The following is a 17,849-nucleotide window of genomic DNA, read 5'->3' as shown; positions in this document are numbered from 1 at the left end:
TCTGTCCTAGGGAAACGAAAGCACTAGTTCAGCTGTGTTTCTCATTATCAAAAAATGTCAATGAAATTTAATTGAAAATAACTATTTTTCAAAGGAAGTGATCACAAACCAGAGGCTATAAACAACAATTAAGAAAAATTAAAACAAATGATTTCATGTGCTACAAACTTTGTATTGAGAAATGCAAATAAACAGTTGTTTAAATGCTATATTTCCCTACCTACACACACCCACACATGTAAATTGCACATAAGTATTTTTGTTTGAGGGGGAGAGAAGAAAGTTATAGGGGAAAAAATAAGGAAAATTCAGTGTTTTAGTAGCAATTCCCTCATAGATTTATAGAAAACTATTTTATTTTTTATTTTTTCAAATAGATGATGTGCTCTATTAAAATGTCCCTTTGGTAGAAAGGGAGTTAGATTCATTACTGCTACTTTTTAATTTATAAAACAAGAAGAGCAGACATACACAATGGCCATCTCCTACCTAAATTTACATGTTTGTTTTAATTCCTATCACCTGTCTAACTGAAGCAGCAGTAGCAAAATGTTTCTCTTTGTAAAGACTGGTTAATTTGAATACATAATGGGCCAAGCCAAGGGATAAACACTGCATATTATAATTTGAAGAACTGAAAGCAATCCAAATCCAGGTTTTTTGTGATCCCTAAGGCTAGATAATCTTTCACCATTTCTAACTCTATTAAGAATCTATCAGATGTGCATTTAAATCGTTTTTCTCCTAATGCTTATTGACATTCTGTGTATACCCCAACTCACCAATCCTCTCTCCACTACCACCCTCCAAAACAAAGTTTTTCAGTGCTCCCAGAAAGACGGAAAATGCCCACCATAGGACCCTTCTTAAAAAGAGACTAGTTTTTTTTTTTGTTTGTTTGTTTTTTGTTTTTGCCATGCTTTGCATGGTACTTATCACCGTGCCTGGCACATATGAGGTACTTGTCAAATATTGATTTGCTGATAAAAAGCATGTATTGAAATGCTTTAAATATCTTCACTGTTTAAAAAAGAAACTATTAATTTCTGGTTCAAAAGGGATTATCAAGTAATGAAAATAGATTTGGATGAGGATTCAGGGAAATTTGGGTTCTAACCCTGTTTCTATCAGCTAGCTGTAAAAACTTGGGTCAGTGACTTAACCCGGCAATTTTCTTAATCTGTAAAATTGAGACTTTTAATGAGGTGATTTCTTAAATTCTTTCTAATTCCTAAAACAGTCCTAACAGATTGTATTATACTTTCAGAGCAAAGCTTGTTCAATATCTTTCTATCTCCAGCATCTACTTGTGTTTAATTAATGCTTGTTGAATTGAATTTAATGTATTAGTCTTTTATAAACTTCTAAGATTTACAAAACTCTTTTCTTGCAACAAAGCTTTATATATAGATAGTGCCAAGAACACGACCCCCAGTTTCCAGAAGAAATGGAGGCAGGAAGCAATATGTTCAAGGCAACATCTCCAGTGTGAGAAAAGGAACTGAAACCAGATCTCTCAACTTCTAGTTCAGAACTAGCACAATGGTAATTTACATGTTATTTTCCATTATTCTCTTTGTGGACTCTGAAGGGAAAAATAGCAATTTAATTGTCAACTACTAGCAGTGCCCAGAAAATTATAAATGCTTATAAATGCTCGTTGATTATGCTCTGAAGTTTTTTTGGATTTTTTGAAAATCATCTTTAATGTGTTGCTAGTCATATAAAATAGAACTATAAAATCAATAATATTAGCCACTTAAGTTATGCCAGCCTTTAATGACTACTAAATATATGTAAAATCAGAGATCTGCTCTTATGTTCAGGACATGACTTTAAGAAAATGGAAACTGCCAAAGTATGACTATATATTTCTCAAAAATTATAATTGAGAAAATATTTTTAAGGACAAGTGACAAGTATGTTTTCATAGCAAGAAAAATGTTGCTGCTTCCAGGTTTTAATTTTAATTCCCCAATGTCAACACCCACACAAAAGCTTGTCCCTATGTTTCTTCTCTTATAAAGATCATTGTAATGCAAAACAGGAGTTATTCCTGAAGAGTGATACTGTTACAAAAGGGTAGCAGTTATAGGACAAATGCCATTGAAGAACAGCATAGATATGTGGCTTTCCTTGCCCCTCGTTCTACAGGCAGCATATATGACAAACTGGAGTTTATATTTGATCCAGAGATAACTGAAGTTATTGACTAGATCAGACTTGTGCTCTAGGGAAATTTGGATATGCAGAATTCATATTAAGATTAAAAAAACCCGAAAATGCCACTCGAGATTTTAGACAAGCATTCCTGTTCTTAATAGGAGACCGTCCCATCATTACTCTCCCACACAGTCATCAAAGTGATTTTCCTACTGTCCAAGTCTGACCACATCACCCTGCTGGTCAATACACTCCAATTATCTCTGGTTCAAACATAAATTTGTTTGCAACCTGAAGCTCTTCATAATCTGGGCCTTTCCAGCTTTCAAATGTTTTTTTAACATCTCTCCACACACTCTATAGCACACTCATGCTAGCCTATTTGCTGTTTCTCTCATACAGCACTCCAATTTCTAGATCCATGCACTTGAACTACTGCCTGAAATGCTCTTTTTTGGCTCTTGGAATCCCTGGTTTCTGTCAAGACTTAGTACTATATTCAGAGAAAAGCTTTTACTGATCCTGCAAACTGCTAATGGCTTCCTTCACAGATTAACTTCAATCAACTATGCATGCCTCTTGTAAATGCCTATATATGTAAATGCCATTTCTATTATTGCAAATTTTTTGGAAAACAAGGGCTTTCACTTTTACCTTGTATCCTCAGCACAGTAATGCAGAACCAAGCACATTGCAGGCACTTAATAAATGCTTACTAACTGATTACATTACAAATGTGTTGTAGCTGACTTGTAATTTGTTTTGAATCACCCATAAATTTGATTCTTCAGACATCAGGCAAGAGTAACAACTGTACAGTATCATTCCAAGGAGATTTAAATTATAAAAGATGAATTTACATTTTGAATTTTGCGATCATTAAAAATACCACATAATTTCCAAAGTAATATAGCTTATTCTTTTACTAGTCAGCAAAGTGTTATAGTGTATAAACTCCAATATTTGGGGTGGGAAGATGAGTTTAAACTTCTTCTCAGACTTTTACTGCCTTCCTGACCATAGGCATGTCACTTCATTGCTTTGGGCATAAGCTCCTAATCTGCAAAATGAGGTTTGACAAGGTGAGCTCCAAGGTCCATAGGATCTTGCACTCCTATGTGTATAAAATTATATGTACATACATATATATATATATGCGCACATAAATACTGGTATACTAACTAAACAGACAAAAACATTTAATTGCATGACAGCCTGGACAATAGGTATATTTCATTGATCTGCTTTTTTCTGTTAGGCTGATGCCCAAATAATCCTAAATCTAAATGGAGTAGTGACTTGATTCAACCAGTATGTCATCTAACAAGAGCATCTGGAGGTCCTAATCATTTTTCATTTAGCCTGTGCAAGATATCCTTAATGGTTTTGGTAAACACTGATAGGGCATATGTTCCCATTTTATGTCTCATTTGACATCAATAGTTAAAAAGTTCACTGAAAAGTTTCTTTCTGAACGAGATAATAAATTAGAGCAACATAGGATAGTTTACCTCTCAGACTTGTGGAGGAGGAAGGAATTTGTGACCAAAGAAGAACTAGAGACCATTACTGATCACAAAATAGAAAATTTTGATTATATCAAATTTAAAAGCCTTTGCACAAACAAAACTAATGCAAACAAGATTAGAAGGGAAGCAATAAACTGGGAAAATATTTTTACAGTTAAAGATTCTGATAAATGCCTCATTTCCAAAATATATAGAGAATTGACTCTAATTTATAAGAAATTAAGCCATTCTCCAATTGATAAATGGTCAAAGGATATGAGCAATTTTCAGATGATGAAATTGAAACTATTTCTACTCATATGAAAGGGTGTTCCAAATCACTATTAATCAGAGAAATGCAAATTAAGACAACTCTGAGATACCACTATACACCTGTCAGATTGACTAAGATGACAGGAAAAAATGATGAATGTTGGAAGGGATGCGGGAAAAATGGAACACTGATGCATTGTTGGTGGAGTTGTGAATGAATCCAACCATTCTGGAGAGCAATCTGGAATTATGCCCCAAAAGTTACCAAACTGTGCATACCCTTTGATCCAGCAGTGCTACTACTGGGCTTATATCCCAAAGAGATACTAAAGAAGGGAAAGGGACCTGTATGTGCCAAAATGTTTGTGGCAGCCCTGTTTGTAGTGGCCAGAAACTGGAAAATGAATGGATGCCCATCAATTGGAGAATGGTTGGGTAAATTGTGATATATGAATGTTATGGAATATTATTGTTCTGTAAGAAATGACCAGCAGGATAAATACAGAGAGGCTTGGAAAGACTTACATGAACTGATGCTGAGTGAAATGAGCAGGACCAGGAGATCGTTATATATTTCAACAATATTGTATGAGGATGTATTCTGATGGAAGTGGATTTCTTTGACAAAGAGAAGATCTAACTCAGTTTCAATTGATAAATGATGGACAGAAGCAGCTACAACCAAAGAAAGAACACTGGGAAATGAATGTGAACTATTTGCATTTTTGTTTTTCTTCCCGGGTTATTTATACCTTCTGAATCCAATTCTCCCTGTGCAACAAGAGAACTGCACAGTTCTGCGCACATATATATTGTATCCCAGGATATACTACAACATATTTAACATACAGAAGACTACCTGCCATCTAGGGGAGGGGTAAAGGGAGGGAATGGAAGAGTCGAAACATTAGTGAGTGCGAGGGATAATGTAAAAAATTACCAATGTTTATGTTCTGTCAATAAAAAAATTATAATTTTTTAAAAAGTTCTGATTTTACTTATCAAAGCATCATGTATGAAATTAACATATGCTACAATTGGGCAATGGGGTAAGGCTTTGGGGGACATATCACAAAACAAAATGTTCTTAAGATAGTGAAATTTTCTGATGTTAAACTCAAACACACATCATATTTAAAAGTGCATTAGGCAAAACTTAAAGACACTCCCCTCCAAACTGGAGGTAGAAAGTACACAGATGTTAGACATTATACATTCTTGGACTCTCAATGTGTTGATTAGTTATTCTTTCTTCCTCTCTAAAAATGTATTTTGGAACAGCTCTTTGGAATAGGAGTGATGGGGAGGGATGCATGAGCTAACTATTGTAAGAGAACATTAAAACTTATTTTTTAAATGTGTTATGGTAGCCAAGGGATTCAAGGACTGAGTAAATAAACCTGAATTGAGAAACAAAAACAAGTTCTAATAATGTTATCAGACATTATTAGACCAAATTCTAATAAGTATTCTTCCAATTCCTATCTAGTATTTCATTGGCAGATGTGACAATGTAACCTATGCCAATCATCTGAAAACTGTCAAGACAATTCAAGAGACATGAGAAAAATGGGGAGGTATTATGGCCCTTTCTCTAACATAAAACAAAACAGAATGTGAAGCTACTCCTCAAAATGTGCTATAAAGTTGAAACTCAAAAGCATAAAATGTGGAGGGAATCTATAGGGGTGCTTTTGGAGGAAGGGCAAAATGGTACAGAGAGAAGTTGGAATAATACATTTTTGTATCTTGGGGAAGAAGAGTATTATTTATATAAATCCTCATCTGAAAAGTTGTTTTGTGAATAACGTGCTACTTAGTTCTGAGTCACAAGGGCCAATAAAGCTTCTAAGGGCCCCTTTGAAAGTCTCTTCTCTAGAGAAAGTGGAGGCATTGCCAAAAAACCCGTACTGAGGACTGATAGAATCCACATTTTGAAAATTATTATAGTTTGGTTTTTTTGCTGTGAAAATAGATGTCTCAGACTCCTGATCCTGACTTTATGTAACTATGAGTTACATAATTCTACTCAGGAACAGTAATCAATCTTCTTGTTTATAGAAACCATCCTACTTTGTGGGCCTAAGTTTGTAGATTCATGTGTGCCAAGTTCTCCATTTTGAAATTCAATATAGCAAATGCTGATAATCTGTAAAATGCTGTGCATATTAAAAAAAAAAAAAAAAAAAAACCAGTATAAGGAAAGGACTAAAGCATTTCACACTTGATTAAACACAAAGTCCTTGTAATGGACAATCTATCTTAATAAAAAATGATAAATTCATGGTAATAATTACATAAAAGTTTTATTACTTCTAAATCTACACTACTAAAAAGATCACCTTACTGAATTGTGAAAATGAAATTTTTTTAAAAAACACATTTATCATCTTAATTTTTTATGAGGCATCAAATGGAAGAGCAAGACTAAGTGGTAGAGTACAGAGCGTTCTTCTCCTGGGCTAGATAAAACATTCAAAAAATCGCTTAAGTGCTTTAATTTCCATCCACCTTACCTGTTTTTTGTGTCTACTTTCAAGCACTAGGAGTTAAGAAGTATAATAATAATGAAGGGATATAACTTCATATCCAACTGACAATCTTTCCATCCTACCCCACTCCATGCCCCTCTGCTTATGGATATTCTTTTTGACAAAGAAAAACATTTTCCCCTCAGAGTAAAAAAGGTTAATTTTTTCTGATGCACATAAATATAAACAATGCGGATTCCTTTGATATACCCAATGTGGTAAAATTTGTCTTTCCCTACTGCATCTTTTCTTCTCTACTACATCCTTCTCTTTAATTTATAGGCTACCATATTGATTTAATTGTTTTACTCCTTGTATAGATCAGTTTTGTGCCGTTTCTTATTTTAAAAGTCAAATATCTGTCAAAACAAAAAACATTTGCTAAGCAGAGTACAGTAGGTCCATAACCTTTGCCTGGCAGAGATGGATGAAGGTGGATCACTTAATTCAGGAGGTGAGTTGCAATAAGGCTAACAGCAATTAGGGATCTACACCAAGTCTGACTCAATATAGTGAGCCTATATGGGAAAAGAGAAGGGAAGGGAAAATTTGGCAACATCAGGAGGCATGAATCAGCCCAAATCGGAAACTGTAGCTTCCATACTTATCAACAGTGAAATCAAGCCTGGGTCTGTAAGTAGCTCAGGCAAGAGAGCACTTTACTCTAAATCTACTTTTTAAAATCTATTTTTAAAAAGTTGTTTCCTTTTTTTTAGTCATTGATTATTTGCTATGTGATAGTCCAAATAGAAAAAAAAAAGTCTCCACTCCTAGCAGAATGGAGGTACCAAGATATTTTTTGTAGCAGATAATCATCAATATATTTTAGGTGAGAGCACTTGAGTACTCATTTTGTTTAGCGCACACACACTAGCTGCTTAGGTGTTTGGAAATAAAATATTAATAAGAAATTGAAAACACAAAAGACTAATATCTGCAAGGGCATATAGATGTCTTCTGAAACTTGATAGGAAAGTAAATGGAAGCTAATTACACCATAACAGTAAATATTTTCATCCACATAATTTTACTCAAAATGTTAATTATTATACTAATCATCCCATAAAAGTTAAGCTCTGGTAGGTTCTAAAATTTCCTGAGGATAATAAGTACAAATTTAGTGCCAGATGACATTAATCTAGAGTTCAAAGACTAGGCTGGCTAGGTTTGAAAACTTCTTTAATCATAACAACTCTTAAAATGGATAAAATTTTATATGCATAAAGTAAGTATGGTAACAGTTTACCTATCTGGATCTTTGTGATATGGCAAACTCCCTTAATCTAGAAAACTTTTCTAGATCCAGAGCAAAGCAAAAAGGCCTCTGAGTAGCAAAATACAATTGATATTTCAGAGTGCCTCAAGTTTTCATTCTAATTCAGAGCAGTTTGTGTAACTATGAGCTTTGCAAACCCAAAAGTTGATGGGGGATAGGAAAAAAGTGATGGGTAAAATGGGATATTAAAAGCTATGTTATAAGTAGGCAAAAACATTTTTTAAAATTAGACATCAATACAAACAGCACTTCAGTCTGAAGCCCCCTTAACACAAGAGCCAAGTAGCTCATCTACAGGAATGGGTATTCATCACCTGTTTTGACATATTACAAAAATGGATGATCATAAAGTTGACCTTGAGTTGAAGAATGGCTTAATCATGTTCAGAGCCAGGTAATACATTTTATAAAGAATTTTTTTAAAACAAATGTGGTTCCCTAAGTTTTCAACAAAGTAAACTTTTACAAAAGTTTGGCTGACCAAGGTCATTTCTCAAGCATCTCAGAGGATTTTCATTTTTAAAATATAATTTCTGAAAAAAAATTTATTGGATAATAAATACTAATTAATAAGAAGACTTAAGCCTGTAACTGCAGTTTACTTCCTCAATTTACTAATCTTTAAAAACCTCAAGAAATTCAATAATAACTCTGATTATTAAAATATAGTATAGGAAATTATGATAATACATTTTAAAAGGAAAAGTGAACCCTTTAACATAAAGGGAAAAATGTATGGAAAATATGCTGTTATCAATCATGTCAATGATTTTTTAAAAAAAATAAAAGCAGTAACAATAATCCCACCAGTCTACCTAGAAGACTGGTCATTGATTTATCTATTACAATTTGCTACTTGAGTTGTTCCTTGCGGAACACAAACTTTTATTAAAGTTGGCTAACCGTCACTAGTTTACTTCATTTCATTACAGGTAGCTTTCTCATATCTTCTATATAAGTTATATATTCCTTATAACTGAAATGGAAATCTGACAGAAAATTAGGATACCTGTCTTCCTCTAGGTTAAGAAAAAGTATGGCAATTATGACAACCAATTACTTTTTAACCAATAAGGAAGGTGAGATAAACACTCAATTATGGGGGAAGTTCAGATTTTTGCAAAAGTTATTTTAATGCAGACATTGAAAATACCACGAAGGTAAACCACATAAGACAAAATTTTTACTAAATGAACAAAGCCAACACCTTCCCAACCCCAAACTTGTCCATCAAGCTTGAAGCAGCAATGTCTTCCAGAAGTCTTCAGCCACCACTGCAAGACAAAAAGTAAGTTTTGAATAAATTTTATTTTAGCCAATCAAAATAAACATTTTATTTAAAGCAACTTTTATATAAATGAAAGGTCATTATTTCAAGAGATATTCTTTACAATAACACAAAAAACTCCATATACAATGTCATTTACTCACTCATTAATCTAAACATTTATTGAGCATGATAGGTCATAAAGAGTGTTTTAATACCCAAAAAGTACTTTAGAGATCCAGATTGGTAAGTCAAAGAGAATGCCAATGATACAATGTAGCCTAATTCTAGATAAGCTTCTTATAACATTCTTATAGTTTTAAATATAAATCAGAGAACGGTATAATAAAGTGATGTTAGGGAAAATGGATCTGTCAGAAAATGCTGGTAAAATAAGAAGTCAGAGATATATAGACAAACTATGGATCAAGGGAAAATACAACTCTTTTTCTGTCTGCCTGTTTTCCCACAGGAAGAAGCTGCCTGCTGGCAACTAAGCCACAAAAAAACACAATTTAAGAATTTATTATTTTGAAATAATTAAACTTCATCCCTGTTAAGGCTTTACATTTATCTTCAGGCCATGATGACATTTACTTACTCTCTCTATATATATACACACACATACACACACACACACAGGCCTTGTCTAACATCCTATTTTTCTAAACTATATGAGTGGCTCCTTTAGATTTGTGTTAAGCCTAGTTCTAAAATCAAATGTTACCTGTGCTGTGATGCTCCTACTGAATCTCAAGTCCTATTAGCTAGTTTGTATAGTTAAACCAGCATAAGCTCGTCTACCATTGAAAAACATGGCAGCTTCAAAACAATAATTCAATCAACACACCTACAAAAACATTGAATAACTACAAAAGGATAATTAATTGACTGATAGAAGATCTCCCCCAATATATGGAAGATATTTCCAGTGGTATGCCCCCAAAAGTGGGAGGATTGGGGGGGGGGGGGGTTGGTGGGTAGGAAGTAACAATAGTGTCCATCCTGTTCAATATTTTTTTTCCTAATGACTTAAAAAAAGACGTAATATACCTAAATGATAGGATCAAGACTCAAAAGCCTAGGCTTGAAATTAATAAGATGGAATTCATTAGGGAAAAAATGAAACCCTATACTTAGGTTTAAGTAAATAAGCTATATAGAGAGAATAGATAGTATGAGAAGAGCAGTCCTCTTTCAGTGAAAACTATTTATAGGTTTAAGTTAACTATAATCTCAATATGTGCCAACAGCATGATTGCCAAAAATAAATAAATAAAAATAAAAGCAAAAACATCCCTTAACTTACTTTTAGGTTATATTAATGGAAACAAAATAGTCTGAAAATGAAATAATTCTAAAATATATTGTGATATACTATAGTGCTATAAAAAGTGTTACTCTTAAGGACATCAAAAACACATCAAACACATCAAAAGTAGGCCAATATTAAAAGCTTACTTTTATATGGTATGCTAAGATTTGGCAAAGACCTTTACATACCCAATAACTTAAAAAAATAAGAATATTCAGTCTAGTAGAACAAACTTAATGAGGAAAAAATGACTGCTATAAGTATCTGATGAGGAATTATGAAAACTGATTTGAGAACTAAGTATCAATGAGTAGAAGCTACAAGGAAGCAAATTTCAGTTCAATATAGAATAGAATAATGATTTTTGCTAATTAAAATAATTCACATTTCTAGAGCACTTTAAAGTTTACAAAGTACTTTTCAAACCACAAAAATTTTAATGATGGTTGAATACCTGGAACTCAGACATGTTAACATAGTCTAGTTAGTTGTAGTTATGACATTCACTGTGTCCTCAGATAAATTATTTCATTTCTCTGAGCCTCAGGTTTCTCTAATCTCCAGGGAGGTTACACTAGATAATTTCTAAGACCCCTTTCAAAAGATCATGTCAGCTAGTAGAAAGTATAAGTCCAAATCTTCTCAATCTTAGTATAATATTTGTTACATTTATACATAATTTTTAAAGTTTGAAAAAGCTCTATTTTATTATCTCATTTGTTCCTAACAATTCTGTGAGGTAGGTTTTTTAATTTTAAAGAGGAACAAACTAAAGGACAGAGATAAAAGTGGCTGGTCTTGTGGTCACACTTAAGACTTAGAGGTAGGACTCCATGTAAATATGCTTTTCATTACTCCATTTCTCTCTAGTTCTAACAAAGCAGTGAGTTAGCATTTAAGTAATGAATATGGAACAGGCTACTTTTTAAGGAAGATGCCTCTCCACCTTAACTGGAAGTGTTCGAGCAAAACTGCAAAAGCCTATTGTCAGGGGTATTGTAGAGGAAACTGTCTTGCAAAGTAGGAAGGAGGGGTAGACAATTCCAAAGATGCCTTTTAATAGTACAATTCTAAGATCACACATTTACTATTTTCCATCTAATTTAATTCACATTAGAAATCTATGGAGCATCTACATCCATGCATTTGTCAACATTTACAAGATAACCTCTATTAATATTAATACATTATTGTGTGTCAAATAGAACAAAGTACTCAGTATGAAGATTAAATCCAGAATATCTAATTGTAATCTTTTGGCAGACCAATTATAGAAAAGAAAAATTATCAACATGGTATTTAAAAAGGGTAATGGGAATACATCTCATATAAACTGCAAAAGTGACAGCGGATAAGTTCATACTATTCATACTATTGCATTATGAAGCTACACTACTTTTATTAAGTTCATAGAATCAATTATATAGCATATATCAACTTTAAAAAATGATTTTTGAACTAAACTCTTTAAATTATTGTGCTATTAGCAAGACTACTTTTCTTAGCATAAGCCAAAAAAGCAGGCTTCATAATATTCTATTTGCAGGTTCTTAATGTCTAAAGGATAAGTATAAATAAGTTTTTACATGTTATACTACAATAATTAACACTGCACATGAAGGCTAACACTTTTAAAAATCCTAACATTTCATTCAAAATGATTACAAAATTTATGCTTAAATAATTATAGTTTTAATTCCAACTAAGAAATTCCATTTGATGTTACTTACACAATGATGTTATTAATAGGGATATGGATCAATTTAACAAAAAATCCAATGAATCCCATTATAGCAAATCCTATTGCTGTTGCCATAGCGATCTTCTGGAATTCTGCAATTAAAAACACAGATAACTTACTTTATTTTCTTTATGTTTGAATGGCATAATTAAAAAAAAATGGTCAAAGCAAGATTTGTAAGTCATAACTGCTAAACAGATTCCGTCTTGGTTACTGAATTTAAATAAAATGTGAATAAACATTCAAAAATAATAAATTCTAAGATATCCTCTCACATCTAACATCCTAGCAGATAGATGCCAAAAGATGGGAATGTTCAATATTAGTAGGATTATGAAAAGACAGGGACATTATTAACATGCTGTAGATGGAATTGTAAATTTGTCCAACCATTCTAGAAAACAATTGGAAATTAAGGTTAAAAGTGATCAAAATCTGTCTTTTGTTCCAGAAATCCCAATATTTGCTATGTCCCCCAAGTAGTTCAAAAATAGAAAAGTCCAGAAAGAAAAAATATTTAGAGCAGCACTTTTTGAAGTAGAAAAAAAATGAAACAATATAATTGCTCATGGACCGGTGGTGGAATTGGTAACAAATTGTACATGAATATAATAGACTATTACTAAGGTATAAGTAATGAAGAATGTGAAGAATACAGAGATGCAAAGGTGAGAAGTGAACCAAGAAAATGATAAAAAAGGACAATGCAAATAAAAATAAAATAAAATAAAAAACTGAAACTGGATAGTGGTACCTGATCCAAAAGGAGAGATGAGTATACCCCTACCTTCCTTCTTTATAGAGATACCAAGATTATGAGTATGAAACACTAGACATTCTATTCTATTTTATTGATGTGATAGTTGTGTGGAATTACACTTCTTTTTTTAATTCTGTTACAAAGGAGAAACATTTGAGGTTTTCCCCTCAAAAAGTGTTAATTTGTTAATGTGAGTTATATTGATATTTAACAATGCAAGAAAATAGTTTTGATCTCAGATTCTTTTGAAGGACTCCCTGGACCACATTCTGAGACCTGTACAAGGCATGGTTCTGAGTGGTAGATGTGACATAAAAACAAAAGACCAATTAAAAATCAATTTTTAAAAAATGAAGCTTACTTAATTTATTAGTTAGCTTTGTCATAAAATATCTGAGATTTTAAGATATTACACAATACATACACAAATAATGTTCCTAGTAGGATCTGCAGATAAATTTTTTGCATCAAGAACCATACATATCCATAAGACGACATAGTTCAAAATACTTTTTTAAAAAACTGGGACACAAAAGGAAAAATAAATTGTTTTAGGAAAAATCAATATTAGTGAGAAAAACTGGTAACAGTGAACCAAAAGATGACTTTGGATTAGCATAATATAAGCAGACAGACCATATTTACATAATTGATAATAAGCCATATGAATTAATTATTCAATCTATTTGATGTAACTAAAAAGACAAATCAATTTAAGATATTTCAGGAAAAGAAATATGGGAAGTGGCTATTAAAAAAATTAATAGTTAGATAATATGAGAAGAAAAATCTGGAATTTTCCATACAAAAAGCAATCTTTCTTTGATGCTGTATTGTTGAGGGGAAAAGTAGGCACTTGTAATTGAAACCAGTAAGTACTCATGTTAGTAACATTCTGTCTCAACAGAATACTACACACTTAGTTACACCAAGAAATCCTACAAAAGAGAAGTAGGGTCAAAAGAAATTAAAATGTTAAATAGAGAAAAGAATGCCAAGAAAATTCATAAAGATAAAGAAATACATAGAAGGAAAGTAAAAAACACATACAAGGAGGTAAACAAAAGTAAAAGTCAGGCAAGTGATTAGCAGCTTTACCTTTTCTATCTGGCTTGGTACATCTTTTGACAAGCCGAATTGAGTCCTTCACAAACTGCCGACTAGGTTCAACAAATTGCATTACCTGATCCATGACTATCTGTTTAAACAAAGACAAATTATTAAATTAGTTGTATGTCAAATATCTGCTTATTTGGTTAGATCATAGTACTAATGAGGTCACAGTTGGAGGGCCAATTAATCTTGAAAAAAGTATTTCAAAGATCAGAGTAGAACTGAAGATATACGAGTGCAGCTGGAATGGCATTTCCACCTGAGACCATATTTGCAATTGCCATTATGAAAATCAGAAATGATGATACAACCCTGGAATACAATTTATTGAGACAGCTATATTCTAGAATGTACTTAATCATCAATCACCAAGGATATAAAGGAAAAAGAAAAGTATGGGATCATTTAAACCATCTCCACTATACTCCCAAAACTATATTTCAACACATTTTTAAAAGAGAGAGCAAACTCTGAATTTGCTGGTTAAATTAAGATCATTGGATTTTGTTCATCTATAAAACAGAGGAGGCTGGATTAGATTACCTCTAAAGGGTCTACTCCCACTTTAATGCTATGGAATTAATGATACACTTCCTCTTAATGATTTCTAGCCAAAAAATCCACTATCCTCTTAACTAGCAATTCTTTTTTCATTTGTAGGTAAAATTTGTGTCCCACCCCCATGTACTATCTTCAATTTAAGTCTAAAACTGTGATTTATCACTCAAGTTTTAGAGGTATCCTTATTGGGGGGGGGGGGTAGTATAATTCTCCCTTTTCAATTAAAAAAAAATTCAAAATATTAATTTCAATATATATTAAAACATGCTATTAACACATCATCATCACTTCAATATGAAACATTCTTCAAATATCAGTCCCTTCACTAGAATATTTCCTTCATATGTGGGACTTGTAAGAAGAAAAGTTGGGTTCAAATTCCATCTCTAATATTTTTGCAACCAAGGACATGTCACTTAATCTCTGAACTTCAGCTTGCTCAGAGATAGTGGGGATAACAATATCTAGCTCATGAATACTGCTGTTACTGGTAGAATTATTACCACCACCACTACTAGAAGCTTTTCCAGTTTGATAGGGAAGGAAATAAGCATGTATATAGTGTCCACTATGTGCCAAACAGTGTAAGTGCTTTTTATAAATTGGCTATTTCATAGGCTGGAATAAACCAACATCACTTTGAAAAACACAGGGTCACCTCTATATTAGTATGAAGCATTACAACGAGAGTAAAATTTTATGGAATACTATTCTCTAGAAACAAAAAAATTCTCAAAACATTTACCAGTCTAAATTGGCTGAAGTAAGCTTATGTAACCTAGAACTGCTAGTCAAACCCAAGCAAGGCTTCAAGCCTGGTTTCCCAAAAATTGCCCTGCTTTATACACACTCACGATCCCTGTCTCTTTCTCACACACGTGTTGTTCAGTTGTGTCTAGCTTTTTGCAACTCCTTGTTGGGAATTTCTTGGCAGACATACTGCAGTGGTTTACCATTTCCTTCTCCAACTTATTTTATACAGGAAGAACTAAGATAACAAGAGTTATGTGACTTGCCCAGGGTCTCACAGATAGTGTCTCCAAAACTGGGTTTTCCCCACTCCAGACATGATGCCAGATGCTGCTTATGTTTGTGTATGTATATTTATACACTCAGGCTCTAGATGTGTGGCCACTAGCAAGTTGTTTACAGGTGATTTTTTTTCGCCTGTAAAATGTGCTGAAAAATTAAGGGCAAACCAGATCTTTGCCAAAAAACTTCAAATGCAATCACAAGGAGTAAGACAAGTGCTACACAACACACGTATAATACGTTACTTTGCAATCAACATAATATTGTAAATGCACAATAGTTGTTTACTGATTTAGTGTATAATCATTTTATCCATTTAATTGTAGTTTATTCACGTACAATCCACATTTCTTGAGAGACTACTCTTTGTCTTTTTATGCCCAGACCTAAGGTTAGAGCAGCACCGGGCAAAAAGTAGGCTTGTTTTAATGTTTTGTTTTAAATGCTTGTTGAAATGAATTGAGTTTTGGGAATTCCAGTCCTAAGAGATATCAAGAAAGAAATACAACTATGTCTGACGGACAATATCTCTAGTAAAATACTGGGTTCAATGTCATGCCAATGAAGCGGGGGATCAGCTTTTCAGAGATGCCCCTATGAAAGAAGGTGTCAGGCGAGACCCCCTTCACGATCAAGCCCTCCATTCCTGAGAACTGAGCCCCGGCGGGACAAGAATGGGCTCTGCTGACCTCTGGGGTGGGTGTCCCAGCACCAGTGAACCTCCTCCTGGCCCTTACTATGACCACCACTCTGGAGGAGCCCCACTTCACCGCCCCCCCCATGCCCAGGGTAGGGACAGCTGGCAGCCAGTCACCCCGCGGCTGTACCGTGGCGGGAGACGAAAGACCCCAGGGAAGGCCCACTCCACACAGGGACGCCACGGAGGAGACCGAGAGAGCGGCGACCCAGGCCTGGGCCCGGAGCCCCCAACCCGGCAACAGTGCAGCCCGCCGGTGGCCGCCCTCGCCCTCCCGGCCGCAGGGCGGCGCGGAGCGGGCTCTTCGCCGCCACATAGGGCAGTCCTGCCAGCGCGACCGCCCGGAGAGGCCGAAGCCTCCTGCCCCCTTGCTCGTGGTATCGGCAGCACCCGGCCCCAGCCGGGAGGCGCAGGCGGAGATGGAGGCTGGGCCGGGCCCGGGACGCAGAGTCCCTGTCTACCGCACTGCCCGCGAGCTGCGGTCTCTGACAGAACCGGTGGCTCGTGGCGGTGGCCCTTTGGCCCAATGTGCGTCACAAAACACCAGGGGCGCGCGGGCCTCGGAGCCCATTGCCCCTCGAGACCCCTCACCTGCACAACCGATGCTCCAGAACCAAAGGACACGTAACCACTCGGAGGAAAGCTGACTACCCAAGGCGGAACCGGAAGCTGTCAGCCATTTCCCCCGCCCTCCCAACAGGATCACGGCTCTCCGGCAAACTTGCGCAGTCGCAGAAAGAACACGACGCGTACCTGCCACGCAGCTTCCCGGAAGTTTCAGCTAGCCCGAGCCAGTTGTTGGCGTCCGGTTGTTCTAGCAACTACTCGGACCCGCCTAGTTCCCGTCAGGTAGTCAGAATTTTTTCCTTCCTCCACCTCACTTCGATGAAGTTTGTTTCTCGGCAGCTTCCGTTCTTGCTCCCGGCTGCCAGTAGAGACTTTCCAGAATTTGAATCTCGCGGGGTTTCGCACCACCAACGTTCTTCCTGCTGCGCCTTTAAAGGAAGCTCACAGATTGTACCCGGGATCCGGAAAGGGAGCGCCGGGGCCTTTCTCTCCTTGTCGTCACCACGGTAGCCGAGAACCTTCTTTTCTCTCTACCCATTCTCCAGATGATAAAGTCTCCAGTACCCTGCCTCGAGGGCGAATGTCCGCCCTGGAGCATCAGCCGCGATGCCTGATATTCTTATCATTTGAAATCTGAAAAGTTCTCCTGGTAATTATCTAGTATAATACTCTTATTTTGTGTACAATAAAATAGGCTTAGGAGGGAAAGTGATTTGCCGCTTCTGCCCCACTCCATTCCAGACCCCCCAGAAGGCCAGAAACAACCCGGGCCGCACCAAAGGAAGAGGAAATGTCCTGATCCCTGGCTGGACTAATGGGATCAGGGGAAAAATCTTGATTTAACCCTCCTCGTGGGCTAAATGCTTGGGGAAAATGAAAGCAGGAAAGCTAGTCCCCGTTTTTAGGAATTCACCGTCTAATTGAGAGGAAACAACAGGAGAGTGGAACTGATAGGATGAAGTTTTCTTAGATCACATGATCCTTATACCTAAGTCTTGAACCCTGGGCTGCGGGGAGTCAAGTGGTCTCTAAAATGTTAGATCCA

At 35.4% G+C, this 17,849-nt stretch overlaps 1 protein-coding gene across 2 annotated transcripts; it reads right to left on the bottom strand.

Moving 5' to 3' along the window:
• Positions 1-8,865: 8,865 nt before the first annotated feature.
• SEC61G (SEC61 translocon subunit gamma) lies at positions 8,866-16,926 on the bottom strand. Of its 2 annotated transcripts, none has more exons than XM_051984061.1 (4): positions 16,829-16,926; positions 13,933-14,032; positions 12,064-12,166; positions 8,866-9,025 (listed from the first exon to the last, which is right to left on the bottom strand). In XM_051984061.1, the coding sequence occupies exons 2-4, from the start codon at positions 14,024-14,026 to the stop codon at positions 9,016-9,018; spliced, it is 207 nt and encodes a 68-aa protein (XP_051840021.1). In that variant the 5' UTR covers positions 14,027-14,032; positions 16,829-16,926; the 3' UTR covers positions 8,866-9,015. The 2 variants fall into 2 exon arrangements, with proteins under 2 accessions (XP_051840021.1, XP_051840010.1); XM_051984050.1 differs by lacking the exon at positions 16,829-16,926 and adding an exon at positions 16,368-16,687.
• Between the last annotated feature and the right edge of the window lie 923 nt (positions 16,927-17,849).

The sequence above is a fragment of the Antechinus flavipes genome, chromosome 1 (assembly GCF_016432865.1).
Source record: "Antechinus flavipes isolate AdamAnt ecotype Samford, QLD, Australia chromosome 1, AdamAnt_v2, whole genome shotgun sequence".
In the NCBI taxonomy this organism is placed as follows: domain Eukaryota; kingdom Metazoa; phylum Chordata; class Mammalia; order Dasyuromorphia; family Dasyuridae; genus Antechinus; species Antechinus flavipes.
This window is presented reverse-complemented; position numbering and strand designations above follow the sequence as displayed.